This window comes from Pseudophryne corroboree, chromosome 5 (genome assembly GCF_028390025.1).
Source record: "Pseudophryne corroboree isolate aPseCor3 chromosome 5, aPseCor3.hap2, whole genome shotgun sequence".
NCBI lineage: Eukaryota > Metazoa > Chordata > Amphibia > Anura > Myobatrachidae > Pseudophryne > Pseudophryne corroboree.
This window is the reverse complement of record NC_086448.1, coordinates 559,514,263-559,533,019: the sequence shown is the minus strand read 5'-3', so window position 1 is coordinate 559,533,019 and position 18,757 is coordinate 559,514,263. Positions and strand designations below refer to the sequence as shown.

The window sequence follows — 18,757 nt, the reverse complement described above, 5'->3', positions numbered from 1 at the left end:
ACCTTGCATTTATCACTGGTTTATCACTTCCTTATGCCTTCTCCAGGATAATACATCTGCCCCATAGTTAGAAATGACTGGAGAAAACTAGACGTGTACTGCTGCAGATGTGCTTTGTGCCAGTGTGGTGAGTCAGCATGCAGAGCGTGTAGCTAATATTATCACTGCAGTTGGTTGCACATCTTATTAAGTCATCATCACTGTTCTTCATAAATAAAACATGATTGTTTAATATAGAAGGGATATTTCTAAACGATAGATGCAGGCCTTGTAGTTTTAAGGTGCATACACACGGAGCGATATAACTGAGCGATTTTGACTATATAGTCAAAATCGCTCAGAAAGTTAGTGCAGATCGCTCCGTGTGTACACAGCCAGCGATAGCGATGCGCGTCCCCGCTAGGTCGCTATCGCTGGGAAAAATAGTCAGTGCAGGCAAGTCAATTTTGGCTATGTCGCTGCAAAAGTTAGTCAAAATCGCTAACACTTTAAGAGGCCAGCGATTTTTCCCAGCGATAGCGATGTGCAGGCGGCGGTGGTGCGGGCGGCGGCGGGTTGTGGCGGCGGGTTGTGGCGGCGGTGCGGGCGGCGGCGGGTTGCGGTGGCGGTGTGGGCGACGGCGGGTTGCGGCGGCGGTGTGGGCGGCGGTGGGTTGCGGTGGCGGTGTGGGCGGCGGCGGTGCGGGCGGCGGCGGGTTGCGGCAGCGGTGCGGGCGGGGGAAATTTACCTTTCTATTGCAGAGTTTGGCAGCGGAGCGGTACCAGTTTCAAAAATGGCGCCTCAGCGTCATTTTTGAAATTCAAGATGGCCGCCGCGAGCCAATCACGGCTCGCCGCATCATCGCCCCGCCCCCTCCCGCTGACTTATATAAGTCAGCGCGAGGCAGCGGCTGTCAGTCCGACGGCGGAGGAGGAGCGGAGAAGGGCTCCTGAAGACGCCGTGGAAGTCCTGGATGGGCGGCGGCTATGCAAAAGAGCTTAGCAGCCGCCGCCCACCAGGTGAAGATGCTGGAAGTCCTGGGAAGGCGGCGGCCATGCAAAAGAGCTTAAAGGCCGCCGCCTCCCAGGTGAAGACGTCGTGGAAGTCCTGGATGGGCGGCGGCTATGCAAAAGAGCTTAGCAGCCGCCGCCCACCAGGTGAAGACGCCGGAGCAAGACCCCAGAAGCCCTGGGGAGGTGGCGCCCCCCCAGGTGAAGACGCCGGAAGCCCTGGGAAGGCGGCGGCCATGCAAAAGAGCTTAAAGGCCGCCGCCCCCAGGTGAAGACCCAGTTTAATAAAGGATTTTTAAAAGAATGTGTTGTGTTTTTTTTTTTATATTTTCTTTACAGGTGGACTACAGGTGCCAGCGGGCCCTTTATGTCCGGGCATGCTGGCACTTGTGGTTCTCCAAGTGCCAACATGCTGGGGCAGGCTTGCTGGGACCTGTAGGCCTCCTGTAAAGAACAATATTACTATTGAAAGGCTATCAGCCTCCCATCCACCGGGCCACGGATGGGGGGGACAGCCTCGGGCTTCACCCCTGGCCCTTGGGTGGCTGGAGGGGGGGACTCCTTGATTTAAGGGGTCCTCACTCCTCCAGTGTACCCCGGCCAGGGGTGACTAGTTGGGGGGGTAATGGCACGGCCGCAGGGACCAATATAAAAGTGTCCCCCGGCTGTGGCATTATCTCCCTGGCTAGTGGAGCCCGGTGCTGGTTTGGAAAATACGGGGGACCCCTATGTCTTTTGTCCCCCGTATTTTTTAAACCAGGACCGGACACAGAGCCCGGTGCTGGTTGTCTAAATATGGGGGAACCCTACTCATTTTTTCCTCTGTATTTTAACAACCAGGACTGGCTCAAAGAGCCCGAGGCTGGTTTTACATAGGAGGGGGGACCCCACGCAAATTTTTTTTTTTAACTTTCAGCTATTTAAATACCAGCCACCCTGTAAAATCGTCCTATATATGACACTCATCCCCTTATTTAAATGAGATAGTCAAAATCTCCCATAGCCAAAATCTCCCATAGCCAAAATCTCTTGCATAGTTAGACAAAATCTCTGGTAAAGTTAGTCAAAATCTCCTACTGCCAGTTCAAGGGAAAAGTTAGTCAAAATCTCTCATAGCCAAAATCTCTCCGTGTGTATGCACCTTTAGGTGTGATTGTGTATTCTGTTATTAACTAGAGATTATTTGTGTTGCAGATAAATCTGAGAAGTAAATAAATAATATTAGTTTATGGATAATAAGACTATATAATTTCCTAGAAGTTTTGAAAATATTGCATAATGTTACATACCATGTTTGTATTTACCAACTACACAAGTTATTTAAATGTCTTTGTAAACCATCTCTGGTTTAATAGATAAAATAAGTGTGAAATCCATGGCTTGCTACATCCAGGGATTGATGCATTGTTGGTTGCACAATGGCCATGAATTGACTAATAAGCGCACAATCAGGCAGAGGCGATCGCAGCCTAGAGATGCTGCTAGCATCTCACTGGGCTCCTGGGGTGCGCATGCGCGGTGCGATCCCGCACATGGGGATTCAGACTGAATTACATCCAAAGGCCGTGAATACTTATGTACATGTGATTTCTTAGTTTTTAATTTTTAATAAATTTGCAAAAATCTAGAATTTTTTTTCTTCACATTGTCATTATGGGGTATTGTGTGTAGAACTTTCAGGAAAAAAATACATTTATTCCAGTTTGGAATAAGGCTGTAACATATCAAAATGTGGAAAAAGCGAAGCGCTGTGAATACTTTCCGGATGTACTGTATGTTCATATGCAGGTTTTCTGGTTCCCAACCACAGAATATACATCTGTTTTACGCAAGGCACATGTCATAGACACTTAGGTTTCACTGTCTCCCATGTTGTAAGCCATTTCTCTTCATTATTAGGCATCAGTTAGACTACGAAAGCCTCCGTAATGCAGCAGACACAGGGCCGAATTCAGACCTGATCGCTGTGCTGCAAATTTGCAGAGGGCTGCAATCAGATAATCGCCGCCCAGGGAGAGTGAAAACCCGCCCAGTGCAAGTGTGCGAATGCATGTGTATGCCGTGCGAAAACTTTGCCAGGTAGTGGACATCTGCAAATCTGTTCGCAACTCACTCACCATCTAATGATTTTTCCATACTGTGCAGTCTGTGCGTAGCCCAGGACTTACTCTTACAGTGCGATAGAAACAGGCTGATCGGGTCCGGAGCTGACATCACACACCCTCTCAGAAAACGATTGGGAACGACTGCGTTTTTCCTGACACTCCCACAGAACAGCCAGTTACCACCCCAAACGTCCTCTTCCTGTCAATCACCTTGTGAACATCTTGCGATTGATATTTTCGCACCATCCTGTCGCTGTTTGGTGTCGCCCCTGTGCATTGTGGTGCATACGCATGTGCAGTCATTCGATAATCGTCCGCTGTGCGATTTTGCACAACAGTGATCAGGTCTGAATCGGGCCCACAATTCCCTTATTTGACCTTTTACTCAAAATTTGAACTGCACATTCCCAAAACTGAAGACAAGTTTCAGGATAAACAGTATGTCACTATTAAAATGATGAATTGGGAGGTCCTTTAAATTATGAATTGGGAGCTTTGATAAATGATGACAAATTAAAAGCGGAAATATTGAACAATTTTTTTTCATCAGTATTTACCAGGGAGGATGAGCCGGTGACATTAGTGCATAACGACAGTGAGGGTAATGACTCTTGGCTTGATGCTTGTTTAAGTGAGGAAGTAGTCCTGGAGAGACTAGGTAGAGTGAATATTAATAAATCACCAGGGCCAGACTGTATTCATCCAAGGGTTATTATGGAGCTTAGGTTACAGCTAGCAAAACCCCTATACTTGATTTTCCATAGTTCAATTAGATCAGGCATGGTACCAAGGGATTGGCGCATAGCGGAGGTAGTGCCTTTATTTAAAAAGGGAGATAAAAATTATCCTGGAAACTATAGACCAGTTAGTTTAACCTCTATAGTGGGTAAAATATTGGAAGGCATTTCGAGGGATAGCATAGGGGATCACCTACAGGCTACAAAGTTTATTAGTTAAAGTCAGCAAGGGTTTGTAAGGGACAGGTCATGCCAAACCAACTTAATTAGCTTCTACGAGGAAGTGAGCAAGAATCTTGACCATGGAAAAGCAGTGGACGTGGTGTATTTAGATTTTGCAAAAGCCTTCGATACAGTGCCTCATAGGAGACTGATCAACAAATTACGGGAACTTGATTTAGGTTATATTATTTGTACATGGATAAGTAATTGGCTGGATAACAGAGTGCAACGAGTAGTGGTGAATGGGATGTTCTCCAGTTGGGCACTAGTAGTCAGCGGAATACCACAAGGGTCAGTTCTTGGCCCACTGCTCTTCACTATATTTATCAAAGATCCTGGAATGGGCCTGGAAAGCACAGTATCAATTTTGCAGATGATACTAAACTGTGTAAGTTAATTAATTCAGTAGGCGATGTGGAGTCTTTACAGAATGACTTAAACTGGAAATCTGGGCATCTAAATAGGGAATAAGGTTTAATATAGACAAATGCAAAGTTATGCATTTTGGAGAAAAAAACACACATGCATCCTACACTCTGGATGGGGGAAATATAGGGGTAACTGTGGTGGAAAAAGATTTGGGGCTACTTATAGATAATAGGCTTAATAACAGTACACAAAGTCAAAGTGCAGCAAAGAAGGCAAGTAAAGTGCTTGCGTGCATTAAACGGGTCATTGAGACAAGGGACGAGGATGTAATCCTGCCACTGTACAAATCATTGGTACGTCCGCACCTGGAATATTGTGTTCAGTTCTCGGCATGTATGTCTGTATGTATATTATCCAAAAAAAGGTGTGGCCTTATGACAGAGGTTCTCAAACGCGGCACTCAAGGCATCCTAACGGTCCAGGTATTAAGTTTAACCATGCTTGGCCACAGGTGACTTAATTAGCACCTCAGTCAATTTGATTTAACCATCTGTGCTGAGCCATGTATATACCTAAAACCTGGTGTGTCTTGAGGACTGCATTTGAGTACCTCTGCTTTATGGGAAAGAGCATGGCTTCATGGCACACCCCTATTTTCATCATTGCACTCACGTAGAAGCTGGGCTCCCCACAGGCTCTCCCTCAGACTGTGTAGATGCACAGCCAGTAGCGGATCTTGCCACGGGCAAGCAGGACTTTTGCCCGGGGCGCCGCCTTCCGGAGGGCGCTGGCGCCATCCGGAGGGCGCCGCACCGTGGCAAGATCCGCCACTGCTGCCCACTGTGTCCCCCGTCCGCCTCCGCTGCCCGCTGCCCGCTGTGTCCCCGCCTCCTGTGAAGGGAACTAGACGCTACGCGTCTAGTTTCCCTTCGTGGAGTGTACCTTTGCTGAGCGGTGCGCGATGACGTCATCGCGCACCGCGCAGCAAAAGGTCCTCTCCACGAAGGGAAACTAGACGCTACGCGTCTAGTTTCCCTTTGTGGAGAGGACCTTTTGCTGTGCGGTGCGCGATGACGTCATCGCGCACCGCTCAGCAGTCAAGCGGCGCTAGTAATGTACAGGGGGCGTAACTGACCACGCCCCATTTCCTGCCCGGGGCGCAGAGCGGGCTTGAACCGGCCCTGTTCACAGCACCAATAACACTACTGTCCTTATAGCTCTGCTGGTACAGACCATTAATTTGCACTGTACCAGTCAAAACGTTATAGTTGGAAGGTCTGATGCATATCTAATGACTCCTAATTATCTAATGACCCCAACCCCTAAAGCAGACACCTGATTAATTACCCCTACCCCAGTGCAGGTCCCTGTCTAATGACCACCCCAGACAAAATACAGACCTCTGTCTAGTTACCTCTCCCCAGAGCCAGATTAAGGGGGGGGGGGGGGGGCATGGGGGTAAGTACCCCGGGCCCCCCTTTCTAAAAGGGCCCCCCTGCGACCGCACACAGATTGGACCTCCGATCTGCGGCACTGCGCTTCCGACGGCTTTCCATAGGTTGCCATGGCAACCTAACAGCCGCATAGAAGTGCAGGACAGCTGAGCAACGGCTCAGCTGTCCAATGGAGTGTAAACTAAAGGTGCAGCCTGCGGCTCAGTCAATGGTTGGGCGCGCAAGCTGCAGTGCGGGGAAGAAGTGTGGACTGTGTGGAGCTGCCAGCGGAGGGTGCGTGAGTGAAAGAAGGAGCTCTCACTCTCCTGTCACTTTCAGCCTGCCAGCAGCAGAGAAAAAGTAAGCTGGCTGTATTGGATTTTTTTTTCTGTTTTTTTAATTTATTTTTTATTGGACTGTATGGTTCTGTTTTGTGATGGCTTGGTGTGTATGTGTAATGTGTGTTTGTGTGCATGTTTATACATATACTGTATGACTACACACACACACACACACACACACACACACACACACACACACACACACACACACACACACTATGTACATATATATGTGTGTATACATATATATATGTGTGTGTGTGTGTGCATATATACAAATATGTGTGTGCATATACATATAGTATATGTGTGTGTGTGTGTGTGTGTAGATGTAAACATATACTGTATATGCAAGTGTATGTATGTGTATTATATATATATATATATATATATATATATATACTGGATGCGGGCAGCACATCCGTTAACTAGAAGTAAAGTCCCGGTGTCCTCTGGAGGTACTCACACTGATGATCCCATATACAACACCCATGGACAGCGGTACTTGGGTAAAAAATCCACAAACTGCAGAATACTGCAACGTTTCGATGTCGTCAGGCACATGTGCCTAACAACGATGTAACTAATACATCGAAACGTTGCAGTGTTCTGCAGTTTGTTGAATTTTTACCGAAGTGCCGCCGTCCATGGGTGTTATATATACATATTATTTATACATACTGTAGTCAAAACATCAAACAAGCAGCGGCACTTGGAAATGTAGTCAAAAAATCAACAGTGTGTTTAATACATCACTTCAATCAGTACAACATTTCGGGACCCAGCGGACCCTTTGTCAAGGTGATGTATTAAACACACTGTTGATTATTTGACTACATTTCCAAGTGCCGCTGCTTGTTTGATGTTTTGACTACAAATTCCACCTGAGGGCACCAGAACAGATATACCTGCAGTAAGGGTGAGTACCGGTTCAATCTGCCATTTATATATACATACATATATATATATATATATACATATATATATATATACACTGTGTGTGTATATATATATATATATATATATATATATAAATAATTCACTTGCTTCCTTGTTAGGGGCCATGCAGTTTGAAGTGCCCCGGGCCCCCCATAGCCTTAATTCGGCTCTGCCTCTCCCCACCCCTAATACAGATCATTGTCTAATTATCCCCACTCCTAATGCAGATCCTTGTCCATACCTCCCAACTCTCCCGATTTTCGCTGGACAGTCTTGTATTTTGGGAATGTCCCGCTGTTTCACCAAACGGGCAGCAGTGTCCCCGGGTTTGGTAAGGGGGTTATTTGGGAGGCTCTGTCACTCACTGTTCTGTGCAGAGTCTATTCATGGAAACAGGAGGGACAGGCGGGCATGCCAGCAGCTCACAGAGCGCTGAACATGCCTCCATAGTGACGTAAAATGGGGGCGTGGCTCTCAATAGCGGCTATACATTGTGGCCACACCCCTTTTCTGAGACTACGCCCTTTCCCCAGCGCAAGTTCTACCTCCCAAAAAGTTGGGAGGTATGCTATTGACCCCCCTCCCCTTATGCAGACCCCCCTCCGATAATGCAGATAGCCTAATGACACCTTTACCGCTAATGCAGACTCCTGTCAAATTTCCCCCTCTCCTAATGCAGACCATAGTCTAATGACTGCCCTCCCTTAATATAGACCATTACATTGGTGTTTGGGGTTACTTAGGGATATTCAAAACCCTAATGTGCATAGTAATGAATCCCTCTAATGTCATATGCCATGCACGGGATCTGGTCATGTGACCAATGCTCGGGATCCCGAGTGCAGAGTGCAGGGAAGGAGCCATCGGTAGCCATCAGGTATATCGCTATCCACAACTGGGTAACGGATGCCTTGCAAATAGGGATCATGGAGGCTGGTTCTGCCCCAGGGCACCCTGCACTCTGTGCGGTGGTACTGGCTGCACTGCTGTAGGTACAGCTCTAATAAAATATCCCTGCCCTCTAACCATAGAGGCAATTGTTGTTTTGTGGTGGTCTTATTTCATTTGCTTTTTTTTTGTTTGTTTATTTGTTTGTTTAATGACACTTTTGTTTAAAGGAGGCTCACAAATCAGCCCTAATTAGATAAGCTCAAATGCCCACTGGACTTTACTGACTTGAAGTTATAAATAGGATGGATCCCAACTGTATCACGTAAAGCCACCGCTAGGATCCATGTATATTGACAACCAAGTTCCCTGAAATAATTTTTTCCCAGGCTTCACTGTTAAAAACAGTGGCTGATAATGTATGGACACCATACAAGTCATAGAGACATAGAATTTGACGGCAGATAAGAACCATTTGGCCCATCTAGTCTGCCCTTTTAGGGTTAGGTTATTAGGATCAGGGGTTAGAGTGGATTTAGGGGTTTAATTATGGTTAGGAATAAGGGTGAGGGTTGGAGTATTAGTGTTATTAGGATTAAGGATGAAGGTATTAGTGTTAGGGGTTCGGTTTAAGGGTTAGGATATTAGTATCAGGGTATTCATCTTAGGGTATTAGTGTTACGATTAAGGCTGAGGGTTAGGGTATTTACGTTAGGGGTTAGGATTAAGAGTTAGGGTATAAGGATGAGGGCTAGGTTATATAGACAGATACAGCCAGGCCACAGAGGTTGAGCTGGGAGGAGTGTTCAAGGTGGATTGCAAAATCCTTGGTCATCTTTCAGCTCTGAACCCCACACCTCCAAGGACAGAGAAAGAACTATACACTCCTCTGCCAAAACTTAACTAAGTGTAGTCCATAAGAAGATTTCAGAACTAAAAGCTATGAGAAATAATTTGAAAGGAACCTTAATCTTTTATCATATGTTTCTAAGTAAATATGTTGCTATGCCTGTGAATTTGCATTGTTGTACATTAAAAAAAATGTTTATTGTAGAAAATCTATAAATTATATATTTTGCAATAATTTCATTTGAAAATATTTTTTTCACTATGTGCTATAATAAACAATGTGCATTTATATTGTGTTACACTGGGTTAAGTCACTTAAAAGCATTGACATTGATCATTTCCAAACATTGCATTTAAAATGTCTCTGTTTTGTTATAGATATCATAGAATAATCTGAGTAATCTGAGAGCCCTGATTGCTAAACTGCAAAATGAACGGCACAATGACCATTACGTATGAGTATAATAAAATCACATTGTCTTAATAATAGTGTTAGAATTCTTTTCATCTTAGATAAACCATGAAGGACCACTAAGTATACACAAGTTACAGTGACTGAAACTGTAATTGTGCCAGTACACGTTCACGTTCCATTGACCTTATTTGATTCCAAGGTCTGATTTAGTTTCTCAGTCTAGATAATCTTCTGGAATGTATTTATTTATATGGTTACCAGAGGAACTGCAATATCCCAGGGACTGGTTTTATCCACCAAATAATAGGAGGTAATTAGGCAGGTCGTGGTAGTTAAGAGATGTGATGTTTTCTGCTACTAGGGAAACTACACCACAGCTGCAAGCACACATTCCCATTAGGCACTTCAGGTCCCCAGGAACTGTAGGTTTCACTTTGGGGAATAAAGGCACTTCAGTGCCAGTTTGCAGTGTACTGTAAACAAGACATTAACTGAGCATTTTATTACCATCACATCTATAGCGCTGTAACTAAAAACAAGTGCATAACAGTTGAAATAATTTAACACACTCGCACAGAAAGACACACACACACATGCACGCACGCAAGCACGCACGCACGCACGCACACACACAGGCACGTATGCATTCATTGAGTGTTTTTTTATTTTTTATTTTTTTATGGTGCTCTCCTCTCAATTAATAGATAAAAGTACCTGTGCATCTTGAAACGTTAGTATACTGGATACATACATGTAATACATTGAATTTACTACATGTCTCTGAGTGCCACCATTTTCTCATTATTTTTTTATATATGCATGTTTCTATGTATATACTTTGACTACTCTCCCGGAATGTCTGGGAGGCTCTGTAATCTCAGGTGGCTGTCCGGCCGGCCGGAAGAGTAGGGAATCTCCTGGTGGCCGCTCGGATGGCTAATGACTCAATTCAGTCTGAATTGTATCATTGTAGCCCTGCCCCTAGTGTCGATAATTTTGCATAAAGCCCCCACGCCTTCTTGCCGCACCATGTACTCCGCTAGCCAACCTAACAAGAATGTAGGCAACAGTGGAATGTACAGATGTGTCCTATGTAACGTGAGTGCCGTGTGACTTGGTTGCACCAAGTGTCTTTTTTTTTGCATCTTTTGCCACAAAAATGCGTCTTAGACTCAATATAATGCAATAGGACGCATGAGCAGCTTCTGCTGATTAAAATGATATGCAGCATGCCTATATTCTGTGTGTGACTGCGACTGTATTTGCATACAAAATGCTATGCTATAGTGTTTTCCTGTAACGTTTCATTTCGGATGCATATAGAGCCACAAGTTGAAGGGCTGTTTAGCGTGGCTGCAGCAAGGATGTTAGGGGACACATATGTATATAGATGTATATGTAAAATACATATGTGTGTGTGTGTGTGTATATGCAGTATGTGTGTGACTGTGTGTGTGTATATGCAGTATGTACTGTATGTGAATGTGTGTGTGTGTGTGTGTGTGTGTGCGTGTGTGTGTGTGTGTGGATGCTATACAGTTGCTTGTTTCCAATCAACTTTAGGCACCAGTAAGAGTTTTCCTAGCTGCTTGCATTAACGCTCTAGTGACAGTGCTCCAGATATTTTCGGTAGAGATTGCAGGGATTGCTCCTAGATTAGGTATCAGGTGGTATGCAACAATTTTTTTTTTAATTTTGAGTCATTACAATCCCTTTGCATTTTGTAATGGAATATTTAAAATGGTATCCGGTCTGGGATCCTGTTGTTCGGGATCCCGGCAGCCAGAATACAGACACTGCACGGAATACCGACACTGGGATCCGGACATGGATCGCAATGCTGGTGCCGGGATCCCAAACACTGGGATCCTGAACAAAGTACAGCTGGGACTGCAGAGAGGTAAGCCATGGGGTGTTGAGGTGGGGAGAAAGGTTAGGTTTAGGCTGCGGGGGAAGGGGGGGGGGAGGTTAGGGTTAAACTGTGAGGAGGGAGGGTTATGGTTAGGCACCACAAGGGAAGGTTAGGGTTAGGCTGTGGTTCTTTGAATTTTTGTACCATGTATTTTTTTAAGCTAAGGTGGTCATTGGAAAAAACGTGCCTATTGCTTTCATGGTATGTAGATTTGCTCTGTAAATTCCATGATACATTATATGATATTAAAGATGCAACATTGTAATTTTATGATGTTCAGTTATTATCATTAGCGGCTGTATCCATTGGGCCTGATACTGTATGCACAAACAGGTATATGTATGTGTCTGACATTCTATGGTAATGCTGTGATTTTGCTGACAGAGACACGAACGCAACATTAAATCTACTGGAGGTTCCACTGATGCTGTAGATACTCTTATATCTCCGCAACCACCGAAGGGAAAGAAAACTACAGAGTCTCAAATAATTACCAAACCTGTCAGAGTGATACAGACAAGAAGAATGAACAACAACATTGTCTACCATGAGACTGGTGAGTAATTGACCCAGTAGAATGACATCATTTTCACGCTGGATTAACCTATAACTGTTTAAACTGTTTAATCTGTATAGTAATATGCATGATAAAGATTACTAATGTTGACTTTTGCTGGTATGTATTCTTATGTGGCATCTACAAAGACTAGGTTGACCAGTAGTCTGTAGGCTTGCCACATACTCTAATGCCTTTGACATGCCCATCTACTTTACAGCATGTTAATAGAATAAAAAGCTTGAGAAGCCCAGTGTGACACACAGTAATATCAACTCTAAAATGAAAATGGTTGATGTTTTCTTATACTGGATGACCCTGTGAGCTATGAGAAAATGGTTGATGTTTTCTTATACTGGATGACCCTGTGAGCTATGTGAAAAGGGTTGATGTTTTCTTATACTGGATGACCCTGTGAGCTATGTGAAAATGGTTGATGTTTTCTTATACTGGATGACCCTGTGAGCTATGTACACTAGTGCACAGTAGGAAGTTCCTGTAACCCACTGCAACTAATCAAGTTCTTGTGAAAAAAAATGAAAGCAATTAACCAATGGGTTGTTTTATATGATCATCTGATCAGTGCATAGTAAGTCTCAGTTCCTCCGACCAAGTTGTAATTTATTTAGGTGCAGGGACATTACCAATCAGGACAGCTAAAGCATTTAGAAAAGGGTAGCCAATTTAACATTAAGTAGGATTACAAATCCTTATTCTTATGCATATTTTTGTTACATTTTTAAAAGTTTGAAAGAATCAATACATTTCCTTAAAGGCAGTGGCGTAAGTTCGTCCCAGTCGCCCGGAGGCATGATAAATGTTGGTGCCCCCCTACATATAGAGGGTCATTCCGAGTTGTTCGCTCATTGCCGATTTTCGCTATACTGCGATTAGTTGCTAACTGTGCATGCGCAAGGTACGCAGAGCGCATGCACTTAGCTATTTTTCTAAAAACTTAGCTGTTTTGCTGTAGCGTCTGCGGCGCTTTTCAGTCGCACTGGTGTTCGGTAAATGATTGACAGGAAAGGGGCATTTCTGGGCGGCAACTCAGCGTTTTCCCGGCGTTGCCTAAAAAACGCAGACGCGTCAGGGAAAAACGTAGGAGTGTCTGGAGAAACGGGGGAGTAGCTGGCCGAACGCAGGGCGTGTTTGTGACGTCAAACCAGGAACGAAACGGGCTGAGCTGATCGCAGAGTAGGAGTAAGTCTCAAGCTACTCAGAAACTGCTAAGAATTATTTATTCGCAATTCTGCTAATCTTTCGTTCACAATTCTGCTATGCTAAGATACACTCCCAGAGGGCGGCGGCCTAGCGTGTGCAATGCTGCTAAAAGCAGCTAGCGAGCGAACAACTCGGAATGAGGGCCATACACACATATACCATATGTAACTATCCGGCTCTCAGGGTGAACAGTAGTAGCGTGCTCAGGTACCTTTCCCAATAGTAATATAGATACACATAAAAAGTGGACGCACTCCAAGTCAGTCATTACAATAAAAACAGATACCAGCATACTTTTATAGTACACCTACAGTACTCCCTCACCCGCCAGCAGGTCTCGATGGAGATGCTTTGGCGCAGCGGTGTGCCGATATATATAAAAAACACACAAACACCTCATTCACTTAAAAGCACACACACGCCTCTTTCACTTTAACACACAAACGCCTTTCACTCAAACACACACATTCCTCTTTCACTTAAAAACACACACATGCCTCTTTCACTCACACACACACACGCCTCCTTCACTTAAAAACAGACTCACGCCGCTTTCACTAAAACACACACATGCCTCTCACTTACACACACGCCTCTCACGTACACACACACATGCCTCACACACCCCTCTCACACACACACACACACACACACACACACACACACACACACACACACACATGCACCTCTCTCACACACACACACACACACACACACACACACACACACACACACACACACACACACACACACACGCACACATTCAGAAATGGACACCCCTCCATATATTTGTAAGGTAGCGTGTACCCAGACCAGGTGTGGGCTCTGTACATAGGTGGTCATTCTGAGTTGATCGCAGCCAGCAACTTTTAGCTGCTGCTGCGATCAATAGTCTACGCCTATGGGGGAGTGTATTTCCTCAGGTGCCGTGTCTTTCTCTGGATCTGCAGTATCCAAAAGATAAAAGTTTCCGGTCTGCTACAGTCTCCCCAATCAGCTCACCTGAGGAAATCGTGAGGTACCCGTGGAACATTACTATGCTTGTTTGGGTGGGCATTGTATGACACCCCTATCTATCCGGTACGCCTTTCTGCCTAGTCATTGGTGGATTCATTGTATGCAATTTTGTTGCATTTTTAATAACATTTTTGTGGAAAAATCAATAAACTGTATTACACTATATATCCCCTTCTTCTGTTCCTGTTTTTGGGTTATATGGAGTTATTATTCCACCAGGAGAAAGGAGAGAGGATTTGAATGAATAAGACAAAGAACGAATATTGAGCCTATTGGGGATTGGACTGAATTTGGACTGTAACACTGTGGTTCCTTGAATTAAGGAACCAGTATCTTCTGAACTTTGTGATGTATACATTTTCATACATTTACACACAAAATACTCCCTGATTATACCCAAGAGGGTGCGCACAGTTGCTTACGCCTGCGTTTTACTCACCACTCCCCGAAAACGGTCTCCAACGGTCCGGATCCGCCCTGCCATGCCTCCTTCCTGTAAATCTTCTTAGCGGTCGCCTCTGCAACCGCTTCCGTTGGTAGGCGCAATGTAACCCGGCGACCACTGTCGCCGGGCAACGTCGTGCACGCACACAGCATCCGCCGCGCATGTACATTCCGCACCCGTTCGCACCACAGCGAGAAACCGCTGCGTGCGAACAGGTGCGAATGACCCCTATAGTCCTGTAGAAATGCTCAAATGCCTCCTTTAATCCTTGCCTCTCACACACGTGCCTCTCACTTACACACACACATGCCTCTCACACACATGCCTCTCACTTATACACACACGCCTCTCACACCTCACTTACACACACACACACACACACACACACACACACACACACACACACACGCCTCTCACTTACACACACACACACATACACATATGCCTCTCACTTACACACGCCTCTCACTTACACACACATGCCTCTCAAACACATGCCTCTCACTTACACACACACACATGCCTCACACACACATGCCACTCACACATGCCTCTCACTTACACACACGCACACACACGCACACACACACACACACACACACACACACACACACACACACACACACACACACACACACGCCTCTCACACATGCCTCTCACTTACACACACACATGCCTCTTTTACTTGAACACAACTTTACTTAAAAACACTCACACACCTCACTTAAAACATGCACACACAAAACACAGTGCTTCCAACATTTATCAAAGCCCACCAGCAACCCCAACTACACCTTCCCCACCACAGTGCAGCTTGAGGCCAGTACCTACCTTTGGCTATCATCAGCCTGATGAAGGAACACAGAGCTTCACTCGGCTGGCTTGCTTAACTGGAAGGGCCCTGGAAGGGCCCGGGAGGAGCTGTGCTCTGGACCTCCTCCTAGCTGCAGCCAGTACTAGCTCTCTGTATATACAGGAGGCAGCTTCTGTGTCACGGACACAGCTCCTCCGTCTGTAAGAATCATTAAAAAAAAGTAGCAGCGAGCGATCGTCAGTGGGAGACAGTGGAGGAGAAGTGCCCCCTTGAGGTCAGGAGCCCGGCGGCAGCCGACTCCACTGCCTCCCACAGTTCCGCCCCTGCTTAAAGGATCACTAATATCTTATAAGGTAGTTTAATATAGCTTCTAAAAATGAAAAGTGGTTGTGCTGGCCATAGCAACCAATCAGATTCTGCCTGGCATTTCTCTTTTACATCCTAGAAAATGATAGATTGAAGCTGATTGGTTGCAATGGCCAACACCACCAATTGTCTGTTTTAGAAGCTTTATTAAATCTACAGTACCCCATAATATTTACACACACTTTTGTAAATGTGTATGTACCTTAATTGAAGTTTAGCATTATATTTACATTTGCTATGAAGTTTAGTGCAGACTTGTCATCTATCTGACACTGGCTCTTGGATCACGGAACACTGCAGAACTTATGTATGCTTCCTTCAGAGCAATTAGTTCAAAAGGAAGAAGGTGCACCTAGACCACCGCAGTCAACTGCCTGATAAATATAAAATTGTGTTTGTATTTATTATCATTGTTGCATTCAAATTAAGTTAACATTATTACTGTACATTGAGCCCGTTTTAGAGCTACACAAGTTGGGAATATGGACAACGTGCTTGATATAGATAACTGTATAGATACAGGTATAGATGCCTGACTAACTGTATAGATACAGGTATAGATACCTGTATTCAGGCTTGGACTGGCCCACAGGGGTACAGGGGAAACCACCAGTGGGCCCCACTGCCTGGGGGCCCACCTCCTGCTCTAAGGATCAGGTTCCATACTGTGCACTTGAATTATACATCATACATATGTTACCTTATACTGGACTATGGTGTATTTTCTACAGTGCATTGCTGTTATTAATCTGTTATTAATCTGGTACATTATCATGCATGCAGCAGCTGAATTTACTGTATATACTTATGAAGGGGCCCAGACGTTGCACTCTCTAATGGTTAGTCCAACCAATGAGGTGGTAGGCCACACCCACTCTGTGGTCTGGCCACACCCCTAAACACGGGCCTCTACCACTGCATTCCCCCGGTGGGCCCTACATGCCCCAGTCCGACACTGCCTGTATTACTGTATAATCTGTGAGGTCAGCTTTAGAGAAATTCACTAATAAACTTTAACCAGAACCAGCACGTTTTATATAAGAAGAATCTTCCACCGCAAATCATGGCTGTATCTCAGTATTTCAGTTTCCACTAAAGGTCTTACTGTTATGGAAGGCAGCTTGTGTTTTATGTTTAGTGGTATTTTAAAATCAAATATGAAGAGCTTTACTTGTAGCTTAATGTAAATATTCATAAGGTTCCACTTAGTCTCAGTTGACAAATACTTATATCACATAGAGGAGCTAATTACTTTTTAATGATGCAATGACTGTTTCACTGGGGATCTTGTTCTGACATTTTTTTTAAATGTTTGGAGATTACTGTAATCTGTATGCAGAAATATTGGCATAAGTTATGGTGCAGATAGGTGTCAGCAATGTGCGATGGAGGTCAGTTCATGCAGCAGATAACTTAACCAGGCTTATTGGTTATTAATTGGCAGGTATTAGGATGCTGGTAACACAGGGTTCATGCAAGCATACACATACAGTAGTAAGACAGGGGCTTCAGTGTTAATGCAGGTGGTGTGTGTAGATGGTATAGCACACACCTGTGTATACATACAATGGTTGTAGTGCTGCCATTGTGTAGTACAGTTTCTGGTATGTGGAACTGCCACTCAGAAGGATGTCCTCTTGCTATGGAGGACAGATAGCGAATATAACGTGGAGACTCAACACCTGCGCAGTAGCGATCTTGGTATCTTGGTTGGAGGAGGCTGCAGTGACGCAACTCCGTAAGTGCCTGCCATGTAATGAAGAGAGAAAGCACAAAGCATTCCCTTTCCAACAAAAAAAAAAATCTTTTCAAATTAAGCACTAGCAAAATGTTTTTGTTTGTTTAGATTTATTTTTATTTCTGGCTAATTGATTGCACTAGATTTCATGGCATGCCGCAGGGACGGCAGCTTTACCTTAGACACAAGGAGTATCTGTGAATGCCGTAATTAAATCACATGGAGACAGACCTCCATAAAAAAAAGTTTAATTGCAGTAGACAATAAAAAAGAAACCCTGCACGTTAGCACACTGACTTGTTAGTGAAACTCTTTACTGTGTTGGACAATTAGGCTGTGTACAATTGGAGTTTAACACACATAAAAGAGAAAGAGGCTGCTGCCTGGAGCCATTTCATCTATAATAAGTAATGAAAAACATAACAAAATAAAAGCACCACTCGCCTAATGGCCTAGAATTAGTTCTGTACTTTGTCCAATTGATTTTTTTTAATCCTTATTTTGCTTTATACAGTATGATTCAATTTTATATTCATCACCTTGTTCTTCTGTCAATTTTCTATGAAATAAAAGGATTCTGCTATCTCCACTAATACCAGAAGGAATAATGATAAAGAGTAAAGTATTTTGCGTTGGTCACAAGGGTAAAACGGTATTTCTTGATCAATTTAAGTTCTAGCGCTTACGTCTACAATTGTAAGAAATTGAGTTTGTTTGTTCTCTGTTGTCTCTCTGGACACCTGAATAAACCCATAGCCATTTTTTTTAGCAATCACATTCCTACTTTGTTAGTATATTTTATCTACTTATGCTCTTGTGTTGTAACCGTATATAAACTTGATATATATTGTCTTCCATTTACTAGAAGTAATTTTTGTAACATTTGGTACGGTACATATGGGATTATTCATAACCCTAAATCTGCACCCCCTCAATGTCTCTTCGGTTTTCACAATGTAATTGTTCCTGACTAGAAGTGAGTATGTTATTTTTGTTTTTCACAGATTCTGTGTTTGCTTTTCTTCACTTTATTTCTGTGAATCTATAATATTCGACAATATTAATAATAATTCAGAGTGGTTAGAAGTTGACAAAATTGACTTTTGTATTCTTTTTGATTATAAACTTATGCCACCCATACATTAGGACGATTCGCATTAGATGTGGGCCGTCCTATGAACCCCCCCCCCCCCGCCAGCTCCTCGGCGTGCGATAGATTAGACAGTGCTTTTGCACCGAACGATCCATCGTACCTCCGCAATTGGTGGCCGGGATTGAGTGATCATATGTGCAGCACATATGATCAGTTGATGCAAAATACAACCCGTGGGGCATGCATCGCATCATATTCGCACCCAAAACATGCACAATATTCATGTGATGGGTCGAATGATGGGCCGA

At 44.2% G+C, this 18,757-nt stretch overlaps 1 protein-coding gene across 3 annotated transcripts in view; it reads left to right on the top strand.

Moving 5' to 3' along the window:
- DCDC2 (doublecortin domain containing 2) overlaps nt 1-18,757 on the top strand; it is a 401,802-nt gene that overhangs the window by 219,096 nt on the left and 163,949 nt on the right. For all 3 annotated transcript variants that reach the window (XM_063923248.1, XM_063923249.1, XM_063923251.1), the window contains one exon: nt 11,584-11,755. In XM_063923248.1, coding sequence (XP_063779318.1) covers nt 11,584-11,755 — 172 coding nt within the window. The remainder of the gene's footprint in view (nt 1-11,583; nt 11,756-18,757) is intronic.